The sequence below is a fragment of the Patiria miniata genome, unplaced genomic scaffold, assembly GCF_015706575.1.
Source record: "Patiria miniata isolate m_02_andy unplaced genomic scaffold, ASM1570657v1 HiC_scaffold_7, whole genome shotgun sequence".
In the NCBI taxonomy this organism is placed as follows: domain Eukaryota; kingdom Metazoa; phylum Echinodermata; class Asteroidea; order Valvatida; family Asterinidae; genus Patiria; species Patiria miniata.
This window is the reverse complement of record NW_024037074.1, coordinates 17,590,758-17,608,915: the sequence shown is the minus strand read 5'-3', so window position 1 is coordinate 17,608,915 and position 18,158 is coordinate 17,590,758. Positions and strand designations below refer to the sequence as shown.

Here is an 18,158-nt window from a genome sequence, read left to right as displayed (position 1 = left end):
TAATCAAGATGTGCCTTGTCAGATGTACGGACGCTAGGAGAGCGTACAGTGCCAGTAGAATGAGACACCCAAACGAAAAACCTCCGCGAGACGCAAGTTTCATTGTAAACTGCATCTCTACACCGTGGTCGCTTGCTGCAAACTGCCCGCTTATGTATCCGGCATCGTGTTATTAATAGTCTTTGGGTACAAGGTACAGTTATGTGCAGTATACGTACAGCAAGTTTTACAGTCACTGGTTCGGAACATCAAATGACAGCCGACCGATCACAGCAATTTCGCACTAAGGCGAACCTTCAACGACGGTTTCCACAAACACTCAGTGTCGTCAATTTGTAATTACTTCTCAAGTTCGTCTCATCTTAAGAATTCACGTGTGATTGGACTTTCGATTTATTGGTGGACAACGATTATCGCTCATTAAAATGAGCTCGTCAGATGCAATGACACGCCAGGCCGCGGGGTAAATACACCAAAGTAGCTTGACTGAACAGTATTTCCATGGTTTTTGTACCTTAAACATGGCAATGCACAGCGGACGAAATATTTTTAAATATCATACATAATATTTATTCGATTTTACAAACCTGAGGTATACCTGCACTAATCTCAGTGTATTTAACTGTTTGATAGAATCAGTTTTGCAAATTAGTAAATTAGGGACCATTGGCTACAAGCTGTGCTTTCTTAAGTGCATCCCTCTGAACTATCACAATAACTTTGCATCTAGATTTCTTAACGCCTATATACATAGATTTCTTTGCGTCAATTTGTAAATGTACTTAGTAAAAATGGTATATTTGTATTTGATTTTCTATAAATGATCTTGTAAATGTTCGTTGTTTCTTAATTCTTATTTTGATACTGTGGAAAATAAACAAACCTGAACCTGAAACCTGAAATTCAAATTTGAACAAAACCGTGACTTTTTATTAGTTTCTATAATCTGATACCATGTGCACATTTAACAAACAAAAAAAGATACAGAAGATGAGGTGTTTCGACAATCGTAATCCCCCTATTCCCGTCATTCACACATGTATATCTGACTTAACATCGTTTGGCCACAAACATGCATTCGACAGCAAAATCAATTAAGATAACAAATGTTTTGAACTCGAAACGGTATATTGTTTGACCATTTAACTCCATTGAAAACAACTGAATAGAGCGCATCTATAAGTTCCCTAAAGATGACCTTTACTTGATAGAGAATGTCTGAGCATAAATGTATGTACAAAAGTAGGCCTAATAAATTATACGACGGCTATAATGATGGACTATTTAAAAAAAAAGTGTACGTCCAACCCGGGAACTCGCCTACACTTTACAGGCAGTGATTTTAATTCAATCCACAGAAAAGATTTGTTTCCTCACGCACTTTGATGTCTTCAATCAATCCCAGCAACCAAAAAAATGGCTTTTAAGTCACTCAATTACCAACGAAGTGGAAAAGGTCAAGGCTCATCGAAACGGCACCTCTTGCCAGTAGACTTCCATTTATCTCTCGAAACCTCGGACTAAAAGAAACCACTCTCCGCTTTTGCGTGACGGGTGCTCGGGGCTTGAATTCTGATGCACTCGATGGGGCACGCGATATAAATGTTGTTGAAATTTAATAGCAGGAAGACATATAAATATGCGAGTTTCACGCCCATTACCGACAATAGCTTGTTTCAACGCGTGAGAAAGTGTGGCACACAGGCCTTGCATATCTTATACCGTGTTGGGAAAGAATGCAGCGCACAAGAGATTAATTTGGTTCAAACCTATGGGATAACTTCTCTCTAAATTCCGAAGAGTGAAAATTCACTCCATTCGAGAGAAGAGTCACTCCCTTAGTCGAAAACTAGGGACTGGACGTTTTAGAGTGAAATTTCTTCAATCGTATAGATCGAGTTTTCACTCGAGCTTCGACTGAAGTGGTTCCTTTTCTCAATCGAAAATGAGAGTGATTTTCACTCTAAAATGTCTAGTCCCTAATTTCACTCTTTGGAATTTAGAGAGTTACATTTTAGGTGATACATGTATTTACGCAGCCTTAGTGTCGCATTGTTTGGCACCCTTAGCGGCATATATAGCCATGGTTCTCATCCTAGGGGGAGGTGGGGGCTGGATATTACAGGGGGACTGCCAATTTCATCCGTGCTAAAAAGGTAGATTTTTTTCACTGGACAAAAAGAGGGGGCTTGGGGCCGGACACAATTTTTCCATGGGGGCGCTGTTCAAAACCAACACATGGCAAATGTCAGACAATAGGTGGCGCTATTCGTTTTTCACGGCATCCTCCCCCCCCCCCCCATGACGCGGTTTCTAAGATTTAATGTAATACAATCAAAACCGAACATTTATATTGGACACGTATTCTTGCTCATGTTCTTTTCCTTGTTATAGCCATATGTGTGTGTGTCCCCCCCCCCCCCCCCCACCCCTCCACCTCCCCCTCCTTCACATACATTAATCAGAGGCGTAGCAAGGTCATGTTTATTGGGGGTGGTGTTAAAAGTCAACATCGACAATTTAACATTTAGTAACTTAACTCATCCCTAAAGCATTAAAGCCACAAACTAGTGGTTTACCAATGTAATACAAATGAATTGTGGCCCAATATGTTTCAATAGAGTGTAGAATTTGTTTAAACAAATGAAAAGGACTATGAAGAAAAGGACTAGGAGTCTAAACTGAAGAGAAGCAATGAGTGACAAAATGCCTTGCCCAAGGGCACACGCACCATGACCCCAGGCAGGACTCGAACCCACAACATGCAGAATTGCCCGCAGACTACAAATCCGATGCTCTTAACCACGTGGCCATAGCACTCCACCAGATAGCAACAGTAAACTCCCTAAGACCCACTACCAATTAAGAAGTACATCTTGAGCATCACTCATTGTCTTCCATTGGCTCTTTGATCTTTACTTGCAATATAACATTCTTAGTATTATGCTTGAAATATAAAGAAAGAAAGCTTCGCCATCCTCGTTACGTGATAGACTACCACTACTAAAAGACACGTGATCATATGCATTTATCCCAAAAGTAACCTACCGAATTAATATATATTTAATAATGAAATTGCTTCGGTTGAACTTCGAAGCAAACAGCCCTTACATAAAAACTTCAAAATGCGACCATTAAACTCACCATGAAAAATTAAGCGTATTAATGAAAGGGCCATGCAAAAGCCACAAGAGGGAGCTGTTCGCGCTTTACAGACGGCGGATGGTGTACACGTCGCAGCCGTAGCCCACGCAGAACGAGTCGTCGAAACTGATGATGTCGACAACTTCCCAGACACCCTTCTTGATCAAGTCGTCGATAGCTGACTGAATCTCGTCCATTACGCTGGTGTGTTTGTCTGGAAATATCAGCTTGCTTCGGGTGAAGACGATATAACCACCTAAAAAAAGGCACATACAAAACCCCAAAAGAAAAAAAAAAAATTATCTCACTGAATGCTATAACAGGACGAATTTCCCGTAGACTTGTGTGCAAACCTAAAATGTCACCTAACCCAAGTTTATCTTATCCTGCCTCCACGAATTACGGTTTATGTATGTTTTGGACCACGGGGAATCGATCTGGATGGTTTGCGGTGCCAACATTCCTTGTCCTAACCCGTTTTAACAATAGGGCGACACCAATTTGTCACCCCAACAAGGCGTGTCGCCGTAATGCAGAGTCGATTAGCAAAATGTGTCGCCCGTACACAGTATTCAGTATAATTATTTGATCGTGTCAACTAGCAGCAAATAAATTGAAGTATGACACATTCTCACTTTGAGGTCTTAGGATTAAATTCAGTAATACCAGCTTGCGTCGTAGCCTTTTGATTTCATTTCTGATGCATTAAACGGTTCTGGGGTTTATTCCTTCCATTGACTCATCTTTGAATGACATCAAAAAGTCGCTATGACGTCATCGCTCGTAATTGTAATTTATATGTAAATTTGGTTTTGTGGGGGTAGTGGCATTATCAATTGCGTTCACTGAGTTACACAAGGCACATGAACTTGACAACTTTCAGTGGGGGAGGTGCAGGCGTACCTTTTTTGACAATCCTGTTCCATTCGGGGAAGACATCACATGACAGGTGTCCGACTGATATGGCACCGACGCAGATCACAGCTGAGTAGTATCCTGTATCCAAGGTTTAAAAAAAGGCGCGAAAAGTGTCATTGTTGGGTTCGTTTGAAAACGGTGGCAGAAAAGGAACTTTAGGTGTCCACTGAATCTATTTAGCTGAAGCATAGCAGCTCAAAAAATGAACATGTATCGCCATTAGTCCGTTAGTTAAAACAACGTTCACATTGTATATTGGTCCGCATCTGTATCCGTATCATTATAGTCGGTAAAGCATCCAATGGGAAACATCACACCAACTTAGAGAGAAGACAATGAGAAGAAATTACAGTTTTAGAGGTGGGAGGAAAAGCCCAGAAGATATTCTGGGGAAAACCCACTGAATCAGGTAGAGACTGAAAACCCAATCCACATATTGGCCCAGGCGGGATTCGAACCTGGGTCACAGCGGTGAAAGGCGAGGAAAGTACCGCTCACGCCAACCTGACACCCCTATTATGGTCCTATTATACTTTGACCAACCTAAATCAAACCTTGTCAAAAGTATCAGTGGCCCAGCCAAAACCTGTCACATGACCAAACTGGAGTCAAATGTCATCATGGGGTCACTCTGGTCAAAAACCTTACTTTCAACTCAAAAGAGTATCCTTCCAGAAATTACATAGCACGATCACGTGTCTCATGCATGACCACACATTCGTTGGCCCGAAGCTTCCGAAATAGTTCCTATCAAGTGGGTTTTTTTTTCAGGAACAATTTCTTTTGAAACAGATTTCATCATCCATTGCCGTGGTAATGTGTTTTCTGAACGCCATAGGGAAAGGAATGTTGAAACCTTGATGACTTTAAGAAAACTATTGGCTTTCAAAAATCACAAAAATGCAATACAACGACAAATTTGAAATCTTTTTTTTTTCCCATTTCGTCAAGCACGATCTAGCAGTACGCCTAGTTTCTTGAAGTTTAAATTACCATCTTCAATCTCCTTGATTTTGTTCGAGCCAAGTCGGTCGCAGATGAGCTTCTCGTAGACTCCTTTCGAGGCGCTGATGTCCAGACACTTCTGGGAGAAGTCGACCGCGTGGATTCTTTTGAAGCCGCGTTGAGCCAGCTATATTGAGATCGACCGGAGCAGTGGGAGATAGTTTGCGTTAGTGTGCTTTTGGTTTTGGACTGAGTACATCATTCAAGTCTAAAATCGGTTTTGTGCTGCACCCTGCCAAAAAAAAGGAAAACTGTCAGAGGCATGGCAAAACAAGAATGTAGCAGAACTGAGGCCAATTTCACGGCGCTGCTGAGCACAAACATTTGCTTAGCACAAAAAAAGTCTGGCTTATAAAAGTAGGTTGTCAGCCAAAACTCCATGTGAGTTTCATGCTAAGCAAACAACAGCTGAATACTTAAATATACGTCAAGTAATTTTACCTCGGGTCAATACTTGCGCACGCGCAGACGAAATATCTGTCACGACATGTATGTTACCCATAATGCTTGTGATTTCCTCGCAATAATTTGCATAAAGCCATTAGCCGTTACCAGTGATATTCGATATGACGGTCGGTTCTTTAGAATGCTTTTTCCCAAAAGTGATTATGTCATGACTTGTTCTAAAATTACATGGTTCTGATCTACATTTCAATGACACATAGTGATCAGGCTGTTCCGTTTCATTTGACACACTGTTCCATTTCATGTTCACGTAACTTTGTGTCATTAAATGATTGCCCCCACGTGCATACCTCTTCGCCAACTTTTCCCGTCCCTGAGGCACAGTCGACGATGAGAGCGCTCTTGTCTGTTAACACTTTGCGGAGTGCTTCTGCGCCAAATGCTGGGCCACCGTAATGCGACGGACCCATGTCCTTGAAAAAAAAAAAGAATAAAATTGTTTTTAATCTACAAATTAATAACACTGAGCTGAATGCTATTATCTCGCATGCCAAAATCTGATCACTTTGTAGTCATATAATGTTGATATTCCGTCGGCTCACCTTATCATAGCTTTCAGCCCACTGCTGGTACAGAGCTTGAATTTCATCTTGGGTGTTTCCCCCTGCGTTGGCGAGATCGTGAATGACACGAATGTGCTTCAACGATGCGTTCTTTGGGGAGTCCGATGCGTCCATCGTTGGGTTGGTATAAGGCTGCAGCGCTCTCGGCACGTACTGCGGGCACTTGCGTCAGGTATTTTCTGCCTTGTGTGGGCCGGGTTTCGTTCGCAGTTACACTCAGTTCACGGATTGAGCTGAGCCTTCACTAGACCTCAGACAAAACAGAAACAGCACAGCCCCACTGCGTTGAAATGTTACGTAACACATTCTTGGGTGTCCCTCACCGTGTTGTTAATGTACGGAAGTGTATTTAGGACATGACCAGAAAAAAATGTCTGGCCCTCTATTTCGCCCGGGCGGATTACTATTTCGCCCGGGCGGATTACTAATTCGCCCGGGCGGATTAGTAGTCTGCCCGGCCGGGCGAATTAGTAATCTGCCCGGGCGAATTAGTAGTCTGCCCGGCGGCGAATATATCCGCCCGGGCGAATTAGTAATCCGCCCAGGCGGAATAGTAATCCGCCCGGGCGTAATGCAAATCCGCCCGGGCGAAATAATAATCCGCCTGGGCGTAATAGTAATCCGCCCGGGCGAAGTAGTGGGCCTAAAAAATATTTTCGGTCATGTCCTAAATACGCTTCCGTAAAACCCAGTAATCCATGGCAGGTGTGTTACGCAAGAGGGATTAGGAAAGAGGATTAAATAAGAAGGGCATGTAATTATATACATGTAGTTAGTTCTGGCAAGCACACCCATCGGAAGAGGGGAAAGATACGCTGTTGTAAACAAGTTTACCAACTGTAGGCAAGAAAGTGTTAAGAATTGTGTTTAGCCTACTCGCTAAACTTACACCATTTTTTTGAGGACCAAGCAATTATCCCCACAGAGGCAACTAGGCTACCTTAATTTGTCCCAATGTCTAAAATTGAAAACTTGGTCCCATGGTCAATTTTACTCATTACAAATTACTCATCTGTCAAAAATTATCAGATTTGGACGTTTAAAGTGGAAAGACGTATCTTTCAAACTATACATATATTATTTTTGTTGGTTAATTCCAACGTCTGTCATTCCGTATTGTTGGCATTTGTGTAGACACACATACTAATGAACCACACGTGACCGTGTTTCAGCCAACCAGGATAGAAATCCAGCAAGTCAGATTTGTAAGCAGGTCAGATTTTTACCTGACCCCTTTAATTGTCACTCCTGTGCGTCATGCATGAAAACTAATCCAGTGAAAATGTCACCAAACTAAGCAGGAAGAGTTACTCTAAAAGTACATATGAAAATATCTTAGTTACTACAGAATAATCTATGGCCAGTTTTAAAAGTGTATAGTTTTTTTACTCACACTGTATGCAATCAAATGCGTCGCTCAGTTGTACAGCGAACAAAACTAACAAGGCGGTTCTTCTCAAAACAAACGGCTTTTCACCCCAACCAGTTCCAAAACTTCGTTCCGTGAAAGCAAAAAAATCCAAATGGTCTAGTCCACACCAGTAAAATCCAGTTCACAATCTATAATAGACTGTTTATGTAGTCCAAGGACTACTATGTATTGATTAATTATGTCCCTGACGCTGATTGCATATCGTACCCAAAAGTTAAAAATAGCAAATACGATAAGAATTAGAAAGAGAACCTAATGTTGCCCAACCTCGTCCCCAGGGTGTCGAGCAGTACGCGCCCACCACTACCTGCTCTCTCAACCTGGTATTGGATCATTTGCATGTGCAAGATTTTTGAACACGTATGCAAATGAGGAACAGTCTGGAGCCTGGATATGCGTTACACATTAGCGTTTGCTTTTGTATGCGGTGTCTGGGGTAAAAACAGAGTCAATTCGAAGCAGCGCAAGCACGGCGTGAGTTACGAAAACACGATTTTTGAAATCAAACTGTTACGATCTTATCGAGACAACATGCAGTATCATATTACATATTAATATGAGCAAATTGGAAAGGAAATTAGTATTTTCGAGAAGGCGTGGACGCATGATCGCGAAAACACGTACTGCACGTTGTGAATAATAGCACCAAGTACACGATAAAAATCCATTACTAGCCAATTGCGGTATCCAATCAGGAAACAAGAAGAAAGTTTCCTATCCAGGGTTTACTATTGGAAACGCGGTTGGAAATAAAGTAAGCACTGGGGACGAGGTTGAATGTTGCCTGATGGAAATGGAGCACGAAAGATCAAAATACAGTTGAACCCTGATAAGAAGAGCACTGTTAATACAAAGTCCTGCTTGTAACAAGCCTGACATTTTAGGTCCAAAGTCTTTGTTGAGTTGTTGGGCACAACCCGACCACTCTTTGGATATGTTGCGATTAATTGGCTTTTCCGCATAGTTGCTAAGACAGTTTACTCATTCCTATTGGTCGAGAGCCCGTCACGTGGCCGGTCTTAAATGGATGATAAAGACATGGTTAGCTGGTCCACACCATTAAAATCCAGAGAACGACTTCTATGGGAATGTATGTAATATTCCTGAACGACTAATAGACTGTCTATGTATCCCAAGGACTACTATGTATTGTTTAATTATGTCCCTGAGTCTGATTACATATCGTACCCGTACATTGAAGGTTGTTAATAATAGCAAATACGATAAGAATTGGAAAGAGAACCCAAATGTAGCCTGATGAAAGTGGATTAGGAAAGATCAAATACAGTCGAACCCTGATAAGAAGAGCATGCACTGTTAATACAACGTCCTGCTTAAAACAAGCCATAAATTTTAGGTCCCAAGTCTTTGTTTTTATTTGTTTTCCAATACTGTTAATACAAGGTACCTGTTATTACAAGGTAATTTTGTAAAGTCCCAAGGACCTTGTTATAAAGGTGTTCGACTGTATGTGTATGTATATGTTATATAACTAAAGTCTTATGATAACGGTTCCTGTATATGTATTCAAGTACTTGCAAAAGTTTAATTAATCAGTAAGTTCGGGGTTTATATTACCCATGAAATGATAAGATTAAATCAAGAATCCTTGGAGGTAAATACTTTTTTGTAAACAGGATAACACTCAGTTGATAATAACAATATTAATAATAATAATGATAATAATAACATGATTTATAAAGCGCTATTCCATCTAGATCACGGCGCTAAAGCAAAAACAAGATAATGAAAACAGACATATTAACATACAATTGGAAACAGGTGAGCTTTTTTTTCTGATAGAAAAGGATCAAATTCCAACTGATACAACCCATTTTTTATAAGCTCTTGCACAAAGCAATACGATGTAAAAGGATAATTGTGTTTAGTGCAACAATCTTGATAATTATGTCAAGCAGAAAAAGATTTCAAAGGGGAGGATGGACAAACCTGATAGTAAAAAGAATCATGACAATCAGTATAAGTTGTAAATTTTAATTGCGTGTGATATGTATTTTTATTGGAGTCTATACTTTTTGAACTAATGATCATCTACATGATTTTAAGTCGCGACCGTTGAGGGCGTCTGTAGCAATCTTTGCTCCTGTACGTAATGCTTGTGTACCCAATTCTTTTGCAGCCCGTTTGATGAAAGGCATTGCTGATCTGAAGATATGGGTGTTTGTATCTCCGTGACTATGATTAAATGTAGGAACAATTCTGAGTAACGGTACGCTAGCACCTCCAAGCAGTTGAGATTGAACTATATCGCTGTATGCATGAACGCCATAAAAAAAAAACATTATACAACACCTGAATAAATCCCCGTCATCTGATTGGTGGATCATTGATCACGTCATTGAATTATTCGTACCAATGCACGACGCGCGCATGGCGCGCAGCACACATTGCAAACGGTGTCATTGCTGCTGGTGGTGGCGCTGTTTTAACTCGAGATAAATTGAATATGATTGTTTTTATCCTGTCGAACAGTTTGCATTAATATAAATATGATGAACTTGTCGAACTTTTGAACAGTTTTTGACCTGAATAAATTGGCTATTAAAAGTCAACCAATCACATGACAAGGATTTATTCAGGTGTTATATAAAACAAATAATTAATGTTTCACGTTCGTCTGTCCCCTCATGAAATTATTCTTACCATTGCACTCACAAACATTCATTATTTTTATATTATTTATATCCGGCGGAAGGTGTAACCTTGTAACATTAATTCCGAAAGTAAGGCATACTCTATAGAGACATCAAAATAAGGACACTCAAACAGTTCAGAATTTATTTCGACATTATTGTAGCATTCAATCATCATCTTTATATTACTTCACCAAATTCCATTTCCACATAATGTGCATAACTTTTATCATAGGTGGAAAGGGATTTATTAAACTAAATTTGTCACCTGAGGCGCCCCATACTGATCTAGAAAAAGGCCAAAGGTCACTTAGTCAGAAGTCACGACAGCCGCAAAGACAGTGTGTGATTCTCTCTCTTTATATCTAAGTTTAGATAAAAAAAATATAAAAAAAATTCGGGGCCCTTAATTTTACCCCTTTTTTTTCTGGATCCGCCCTTGTGTAGCCACGCGCGTCAGTCATAGAGAAAGATAGCTTCGTCATCCAAATTTCGTGGTAGCCCACCACCACTAAAAAGGCACTAATTCTGATAGCTTAACCTATACCGAATTAATACTTAAAAAGAACTATTAAGTAGTTCAAAGATGGTACTTGCACTAAACACCAAGTGAAATGATTCGTTTGGCTTGTTGCCATTTAAAAGAAATCAAGGAAATGAAGGTGCTCTCCAAAAATCACTCAATTCTCGTTCCGTGATTCAAACGGTCGTGGAGGGTTTTCTCTTAAGTTCTCAAAACAGTACTATCCACTGGGATGAAAATTCAACAGGTTAGGTTTTGAACGTATGTCTTTGGATTATAAGTGGTGTTATTAAAAAAATGCGTGAACAGCAAAAGATCCTGGAACATATAAGACTTTGTAAACCCATATTAGCACAATATGTGACAGCGGTACCCTACCCCCGTCCCCTTTTGTGCAGTCAATTTGTTACCTGATGAATCTCAGGAATTCTTTTGAGATATCTATGGGGATGTTTAGGTGACAATAGTCTAGGGTATGTACGGTATAGGGAGATTGGGGGACCCCTCGGTCACATATCGAGCTGGGTATATTGCAAACTGAACTCGGCAAATCATTCAGATGCTCTGAAATTATTGGAATTTAATCGATAAAGATTGCTATTATATCAAGTTGCTTTATAAAGCATTGTCAAGCTCAAAATTTGATTATCGATTAGTATGTTTTAGCACCACAGAGCTTCCCGTCAGTGCAAGGACCACTTATCAGGGGCCGGAGCCTAGACAACCTGAAATCGGAGGAAAGCAAGCAGTGTAAGGGCCAAAAGCCACGGTCGAAAGGAGCTGTTGGCAATTTACGAACGGCGGATGGTGTACACGTCGCAGCCGTAGCCCACGCAGAACGAGTCGTCGAAACTGACGATGTCGACAACTTCCCAGACACCCTTCTTGATCAAGTCGTCGATAGCTGACTGAATCTCGTCCAATGCGCTGGTTAATTGTTTGTCTGGAAATATCAGCTTGCTTCGGGTGAAGACGATATAACCACCTACCAAAAAAACAGCCCCCACCAAAAAAAATTGTTATTATTATTATTATTGTTGTTATTTAAAATGTGTTAATGTACAGAATCCCGCAAAGCAAACGGGTGACAGTTTTTTTTAAGACGCGTCTGCATTAGGGCGACACGCCTTATTGGGGCGACAATTTGGTGTCCCCTATTGTTAAAACGACCCTCAGGACAACGAATTTTATAGTCGCAACAATCTAGATCGATTCCTCATGGTCCAAATTTAGTTTAAAAAAATACCGAATTCCGTGTAGAAAGGATATGGAAGACTCGTGTTAGGTAACAGTTTATGTTTGTGAACAAGTCTATATGGGAAAGTCGCTAAATTGCCACAATGCGTACAACTAAAAAAAAAACAGCAATACAAAATTTACTTAAACTTTTACCATCATACATACAAATATTTGAACACACATTACATGAATACAAAATGAGTTAAGACGCAGAACGAGTTGCCGACAATAATTATAATAACAACCGAAAAATATGTCATTAGGGAGACTTTCCCATAGACTTGTGCACAAATAATGACTTTCGTGACGCCTAACCCCAATTTCCCTTATCCTGCCCCACGAATTTCGGTATTTTTACTAACTGGCCCTTGAGCAATCGATCTAGCCTATTTGTTATATTACAATTTTGCCTCTTAATAGGAGCTGAGGCATTAGGGGGGGGGGGGGGGGACATTGAAATGTCTCCCTAATTCCACGTGCTTCCCACAGGTAAACTCCCACGCACCCAAACGTGTGTTCACCGTAGACCGTGGACGTTCTATTGTCCCTCTTTTGTTTGTATTTCAACTTTTTAGGAAGACTCCCATAGGTTTTGTACACGACCCCAATCGCGGACGTATGATGGGAATCGTGGACGATATTGTTCTCTTTTGGTCTCTGGTATTTTTCGTCCACGGTTTGAAAAGATGAACACACACAATTCCCCACAGCTTCGCCGCTGGTTAGGTGACATTTTAGGTTCGTGCACAAGTCTATGGGAAAGTCGTCCTATTATAACATTCAGTGAGATTACAGTCGCAAATTTTATCATTTTGGGTAATTTTTGGAGACACTTCTGCGTGTGTGAGGGGGGGGGGGTTTGAGGAGGCATGAGGATCCATTGTAAAGGGGATTCAATAGATAAGAGGATTACCGGGTGTATTGTGTAGGGATTATATATGAATTTGTTTTGTCTGGATGAATGGTGTAGTTGGAGCCGCCGTAGTTTAATGGAGCCGCTCCGCTTACAATACATGCAATGGGTCACGTAGCTCGCTCATATTGTGCATGGGGTGTACACATGATGTATAAGCCAACGGGACCACAGTATTCAATAGTTTAATTGTATTAACTGGCAGCAAATAAATAAGAGAACTTAAATATTCTTTCTCACTTTGAGGTCTTAGAATTAAATTAAGCAATACCAGCTTGCATCACTCGTAATTGTAATTTATATGTAAATTTGGTTTTGTGGGGGCAGTGGCATTATTACCGCTCACTGAGTTACACAAGGCACATGAACTTGACAACTTTCAGTGGGGGAGGTGCAGGCGTACCTTTTTTGACAATCCTGTTCCATTCGGGGAAGACATCACATGACAGGTGTCCGACTGATATGGCACCGACGCAGATCACAGCTGAGTAGTATCCTGTATCCAAGGTTTCAAAAAAGGCGCGAAAGTGTCAGTGTTGGGTTCGTTTGAAAACGGTGGGGATGATGAACTTTAAGTGTCCACTGAACCATTTTAGCTGCGGGATAACAGCTCAACAAATCATCGTGTCTCTCCGCTATAGTCAGTTAGTAAGTAACAAACGTTGGCATATTATTGTCTATTGCTCCTACATATTTTGACCAATTTCAACCAAACTTTGTCAAAAGTATCAGTAGCCCAGCCAAAACATGTCACACGACCAAACTGGGGTATTGGCTGAGGCTCTTAAAAATTATGAAAATGCAAAACCATGACAAATTTGAAATCTATATATATATTTTTTCATTCCTTCAAGTATGATCGAAGTAGTACCCCTGATTTCTTGAAATATAAATAATTTACCATCTTCAATTCCCTTGATTTTGTTCGAGCCAAGTCGGTCGCAGATGAGCCTTTCGTAGACTTTTTTCGAAGCGCTGATGTCCAGACACTTCTGGGAGAAGTCGACCGCGTGGATTCTTTTGAAGCCGTGTTTAGCCAGCTATGGAGGTCGACCGAGGCAAACAGTAAGAGTTAGTTTACGCTTGTGTGCTTTTTTGGTGTTGGACTGAGCAGGACATTACATCATATCTAAAATCGGATTTCTGCAGCACCCTGCAAAAAAGAAAAACTATCGAAGCATGCAAAAAAAATTGCATTTCGTGTTCACGTATCATTATGACATTAATTGAATTGCCCTTCACTTCCCACGAGCATCTTACCTCTTCGCCAACTTTTCCCGTCCCTGAGGCACAGTCGACGATGAGGGCGCTCTTGTCTGTTAACACTTTGTTGAGTGCTTCTGCGCCAAATGCTGGGCCACCGTAATGCGACGGACCCATGTCCTTGGAAAACGTATAAATTAAATTGTTTTTTAATGTACAAATAGCATTGAGCTGATTGCTATTATCTCGAATTTAAATTTACATAATGCCAAAATCTGTTCACTTTAAGGGGCCATTCAGAATTTTCAATGTTTTAAAATTTCGACTTTTTTTCCAAATTATTTTGACCCACCCACCCACCCCTAATTTCGATTAATAAAAAACTGAACATGTACATGTACATGCACTTACATGTACATGTACTTGAACACCATGTATATGTGTGTCTAGTTCAGTGACGGCGTGAAGTTGTCGGTCTTCCTCTTTTATGTGATAAAATTATGTGATACCTCACCAACAAGTATCTTTTAACGAAATTCAATCAGAATATTTATCTTTCTTTTTTTTAATGTTTAGTTGTTGTGTTACTTGTTGGTGTCCCTGCCACACTGTACGATGGTGTAGCCGTGCGTTATGCACGTCGTTTTGACGGGGACTTTACTGAATAGAGTCTGGTGACTGTACATAGAAATTTCTTTGAATAAAAGTCGAATCGTTCATTCATGTGCACTTGTTATGCAAAGCAGGGGCAGTGGTTCACGGATATCTATGTCGACTTGCAAAAAGGGGAAAAGTTCCATACTCGGATGCCAATTTATCTGCTGCCAAACATATTAATTGTCACCTCACCTTGTCATTTGAACCAAGAGAAATCCAGGAAGCTGTGTTAAGGTGAAAAAAATTTACTCAAAATGTGTTTTTAGAGCACATTTTGGATGCATACGTCGTGCAGAACTAACTTGAAGCAGCCGGTCAAAACTGATTGTAGTGGCTGAAAGACAGCGGTACGTTATACACGTGACATCAACAACCATGACGTCGCATGAGCCTGCCAATGATAGTGCAATACGTCATTATGAATATTTATTTTCTCATGAATATTTAGTTTATTTCAATGGATACTTCAAATACGTCCAAAGATTGATTATTGCAACAGCGATCGTGCGCGGCCTAGCGGTTAAGAGTCTCGTGTGTCAAGCAAGCGTCAGAGGTTCGAATCCCGATGAAGTAACTGACTGATTAATAAATAGAAATTAAGGAGAGGAGAGGGTGAGAGTAGAGGAGGGAAAGTGGAGGAATAACCATAAAAGATGTAACTTTTGGCGCTAGAAAATTAATTGAAAAAAAGTGACGTCCGAGTATGGAATTTTTTCCGATATTTCACTGTGTGACACAGTGAGAAACTTTGGAATCATAATGGCGTCAGCGATACTTGCTGGGGAGCTCTTGCGTACGACTTTCTGAACTTTGGTACCGTTGTTTCCAGGACAATTGTGTGTACGGTAACCCGACGTACCCAGATTTTTAAAGACGAAATTGCCGACCTCAAACTTGTTAGTGCCATATTTGGCAACTATATGTGCGTTATTAGTTTAAACAAATGAACAGGTTAATTAAACATAGTACCATTGAAGGTACCTGAAAGTAAACATAACAGCATAGAAGACCGACAGACGGCGACAGCCCCCCCCCCCATGAAACCTTGTCGCCCCCCAGTCGCCTCCCCCACTGAGATTTTGAGTTTCTAAAAAAAATTATCATTGATCTACATGACGCCCCCCCCCATACATGTTCCAGCCCCCCCCCCCCCCCCCCAGCGCGCCCCCCCCCCCCCCCGAAAAATTCCTGGCTACGCCACTGACAGTACATACAGGGGACGAAGTTGAAAAAGAAACACGCATCGCGATATTGGAACGTTTGCGCGTAGTTCAGGCAAGTCAAAAGATCTATCTTTCTTTGTTTTTTTATCTTTTTTCCATGGAAAGTGAATTTCGATTTTCAATTATTTAGCTTGACCCACCCACCCACAATTTGGAAAAAAGATCGAAATTTTAAAACATTGAAAATTCTTAATGGCCCCTAAGGTCACATTTTGTGTCCGTTGGCTCACCTTATCATAGTTTTCAGCCCACTGCTGGTAAAATGTTAAAACATCATTTTGGAAGTTTCCCCCCGTGGCGGCGATATCGTGAACGGCACGCATCTGCCTCGTTGATGCCTTCATTGGGGAGTCATACACGTCCATCGTTGGGTTGGTATAGGCTGCAGCGCTGTGGCACTTGTGTCCGGTATTTTCTGCCTTGTGTGGGCTGGGTATGTTCGTCGTCCGCAGCCACGGATTGAGCTGAGCCTTTATAGACCTCAGACAAAACGGAAACAAATTAGTGAGTGCGGCAATGCAGACTTCTCCACGTGAATTCTACATTACATAAGTACAGGGGCAGCCTCGGTCATTTAAGTTTGTATAAACAATTCTATGAGGTCAATGCTTTGTGCACAAACAGTAGCAGTGACCACTGACCAATCAGCTACGTGGAGGCCTTCCATAGCCACACCTCACCGGTCGTGGTTAATGACTGCAGTTAAGTTTGTGACAATCAGACAAGTATTATCTTTACCTGTGTTACGGTTGTATAGCAGGCAAAATGTGTCTTATCGGGCGAGGAATGAATTCTGCGGCAGTGCAGTGTTACGCAAGGGTAGAAAGGGCGTGTCAAATTTGCATAAGAAAGAACGTGTATAGAAACGTGCGAGGTGAAGGTGTCGTTGGATCATTCTAGCTTGCGACTTCAGTTCAGTTAAGCAGTCATGTGGTTGCTAAGGCAAAGCGTCTGCTGTTAAGTTAGGCAAAGCTAATCCGATTACCGTTACGTACTAATAGTAGACGCTAAAATCAGTGGTGCAGCCACGGGGGGCGTGGGGGCGACAGCCCCCCCCCCCCATGAAACCTTGTCCCCCCCCCGTCGCCCCCCCCCCCCACTGAGATTTTGAGTTACTAAAAAAATTACCGTTGATCTACATGACGGCCCCCCCCATGAAATGTTCCAGCCCCCCCCCCATGAAATGTTCCAGCCCCCCCCCCCCCCATGAAATGTTCCAGCCCCCCCCCCCCCCATGAAATGTTCCAGCCCCCCCCCCCCCCCCGAAAAATTCCTGGCTACGCTACTGTGGACTAATGCGGCATTGCGGATTTTTTTCTGCAGGCTTGGATTGTACAGCCGTCACAAGACAATAGAAATTCCTTAAAAAATAATGCGAACCCCACCCCCTGCTCTGACACGCCAACAAATTGTACTGGTGATAATGGCTGCCTGTGCACAAAATGCAGACAGCTAGTGGGACATCATTTGAACCATTGATCTCCATATACACAGACTGGATAGGACATCGCGCCGTGTTTGTGCACGAATGCGCGGCCGAACAATGGCGGCGCGTTTACTGTCAGACGGGTAAACGCGCATTGTGCTTTCACTTTGTTTACTTTGGAAAATGGATTGTTTAGTGAAATTTTTCTTACAGGAGGGAGTTCAAGCGCTCCTCCAAAACAATCTTTAAAAAACCCTGAACGATGAAGAGTTACCCTCCAAACAGTTTTTCCACACTTTCTTGATATACACTTTCTTATTATGCATTTTCGAAATTCAAGAACCCCCCATTTCCTTTTCCCTTATTTTTTTTTTAAATCCCTTCTCCTCCCAAAAACGATTGTAAGTAAATTGCCATTTCATCTTTGTCACATTGGTCATTAGAGTACACTGATTTACTCCATCAACGAAATGAATAATTGTATTAATAATATGCTGAAATGACATCATATTTTTTAACTGAACACTCACACGAGAAATTGTATGGAGATTCATTCAAATGAGTGATATATTTATTAAAAAACCTGAACATAAACCAATTACAATCTAAAAGGTAAAAAAAAACCTAATTTTACAAAGTAATCAGTAAAAACTTCTTCCCGTCCCTAGATTGATCAGGGAATGACATCGTTTACCTCTTTGTGATATTTTGTAAAAGGAGATGAATCACAAACCAAAATAGTACTATACTAATTTTGTCAAAGAATAATTCAAGCTACGCACGGTCTTGCAAT

The 18,158-nt window shown here is 41.1% G+C and overlaps 1 protein-coding gene across 1 annotated transcript; it reads right to left on the bottom strand.

Moving 5' to 3' along the window:
• Positions 1-2,470: 2,470 nt before the first annotated feature.
• On the bottom strand, positions 2,471-16,506 carry LOC119745003. The gene is made up of 10 exons (XM_038221228.1): positions 16,170-16,506; positions 14,117-14,239; positions 13,758-13,896; positions 13,260-13,352; positions 11,499-11,689; positions 6,075-6,263; positions 5,823-5,945; positions 5,056-5,194; positions 4,048-4,140; positions 2,471-3,400 (listed from the first exon to the last, which is right to left on the bottom strand). Exons 1-10 carry the CDS (start codon positions 16,302-16,304, stop codon positions 3,210-3,212), a joined length of 1,416 nt encoding a protein of 471 aa, XP_038077156.1. The 5' UTR covers positions 16,305-16,506; the 3' UTR covers positions 2,471-3,209.
• Positions 16,507-18,158: the final 1,652 nt, after the last annotated feature.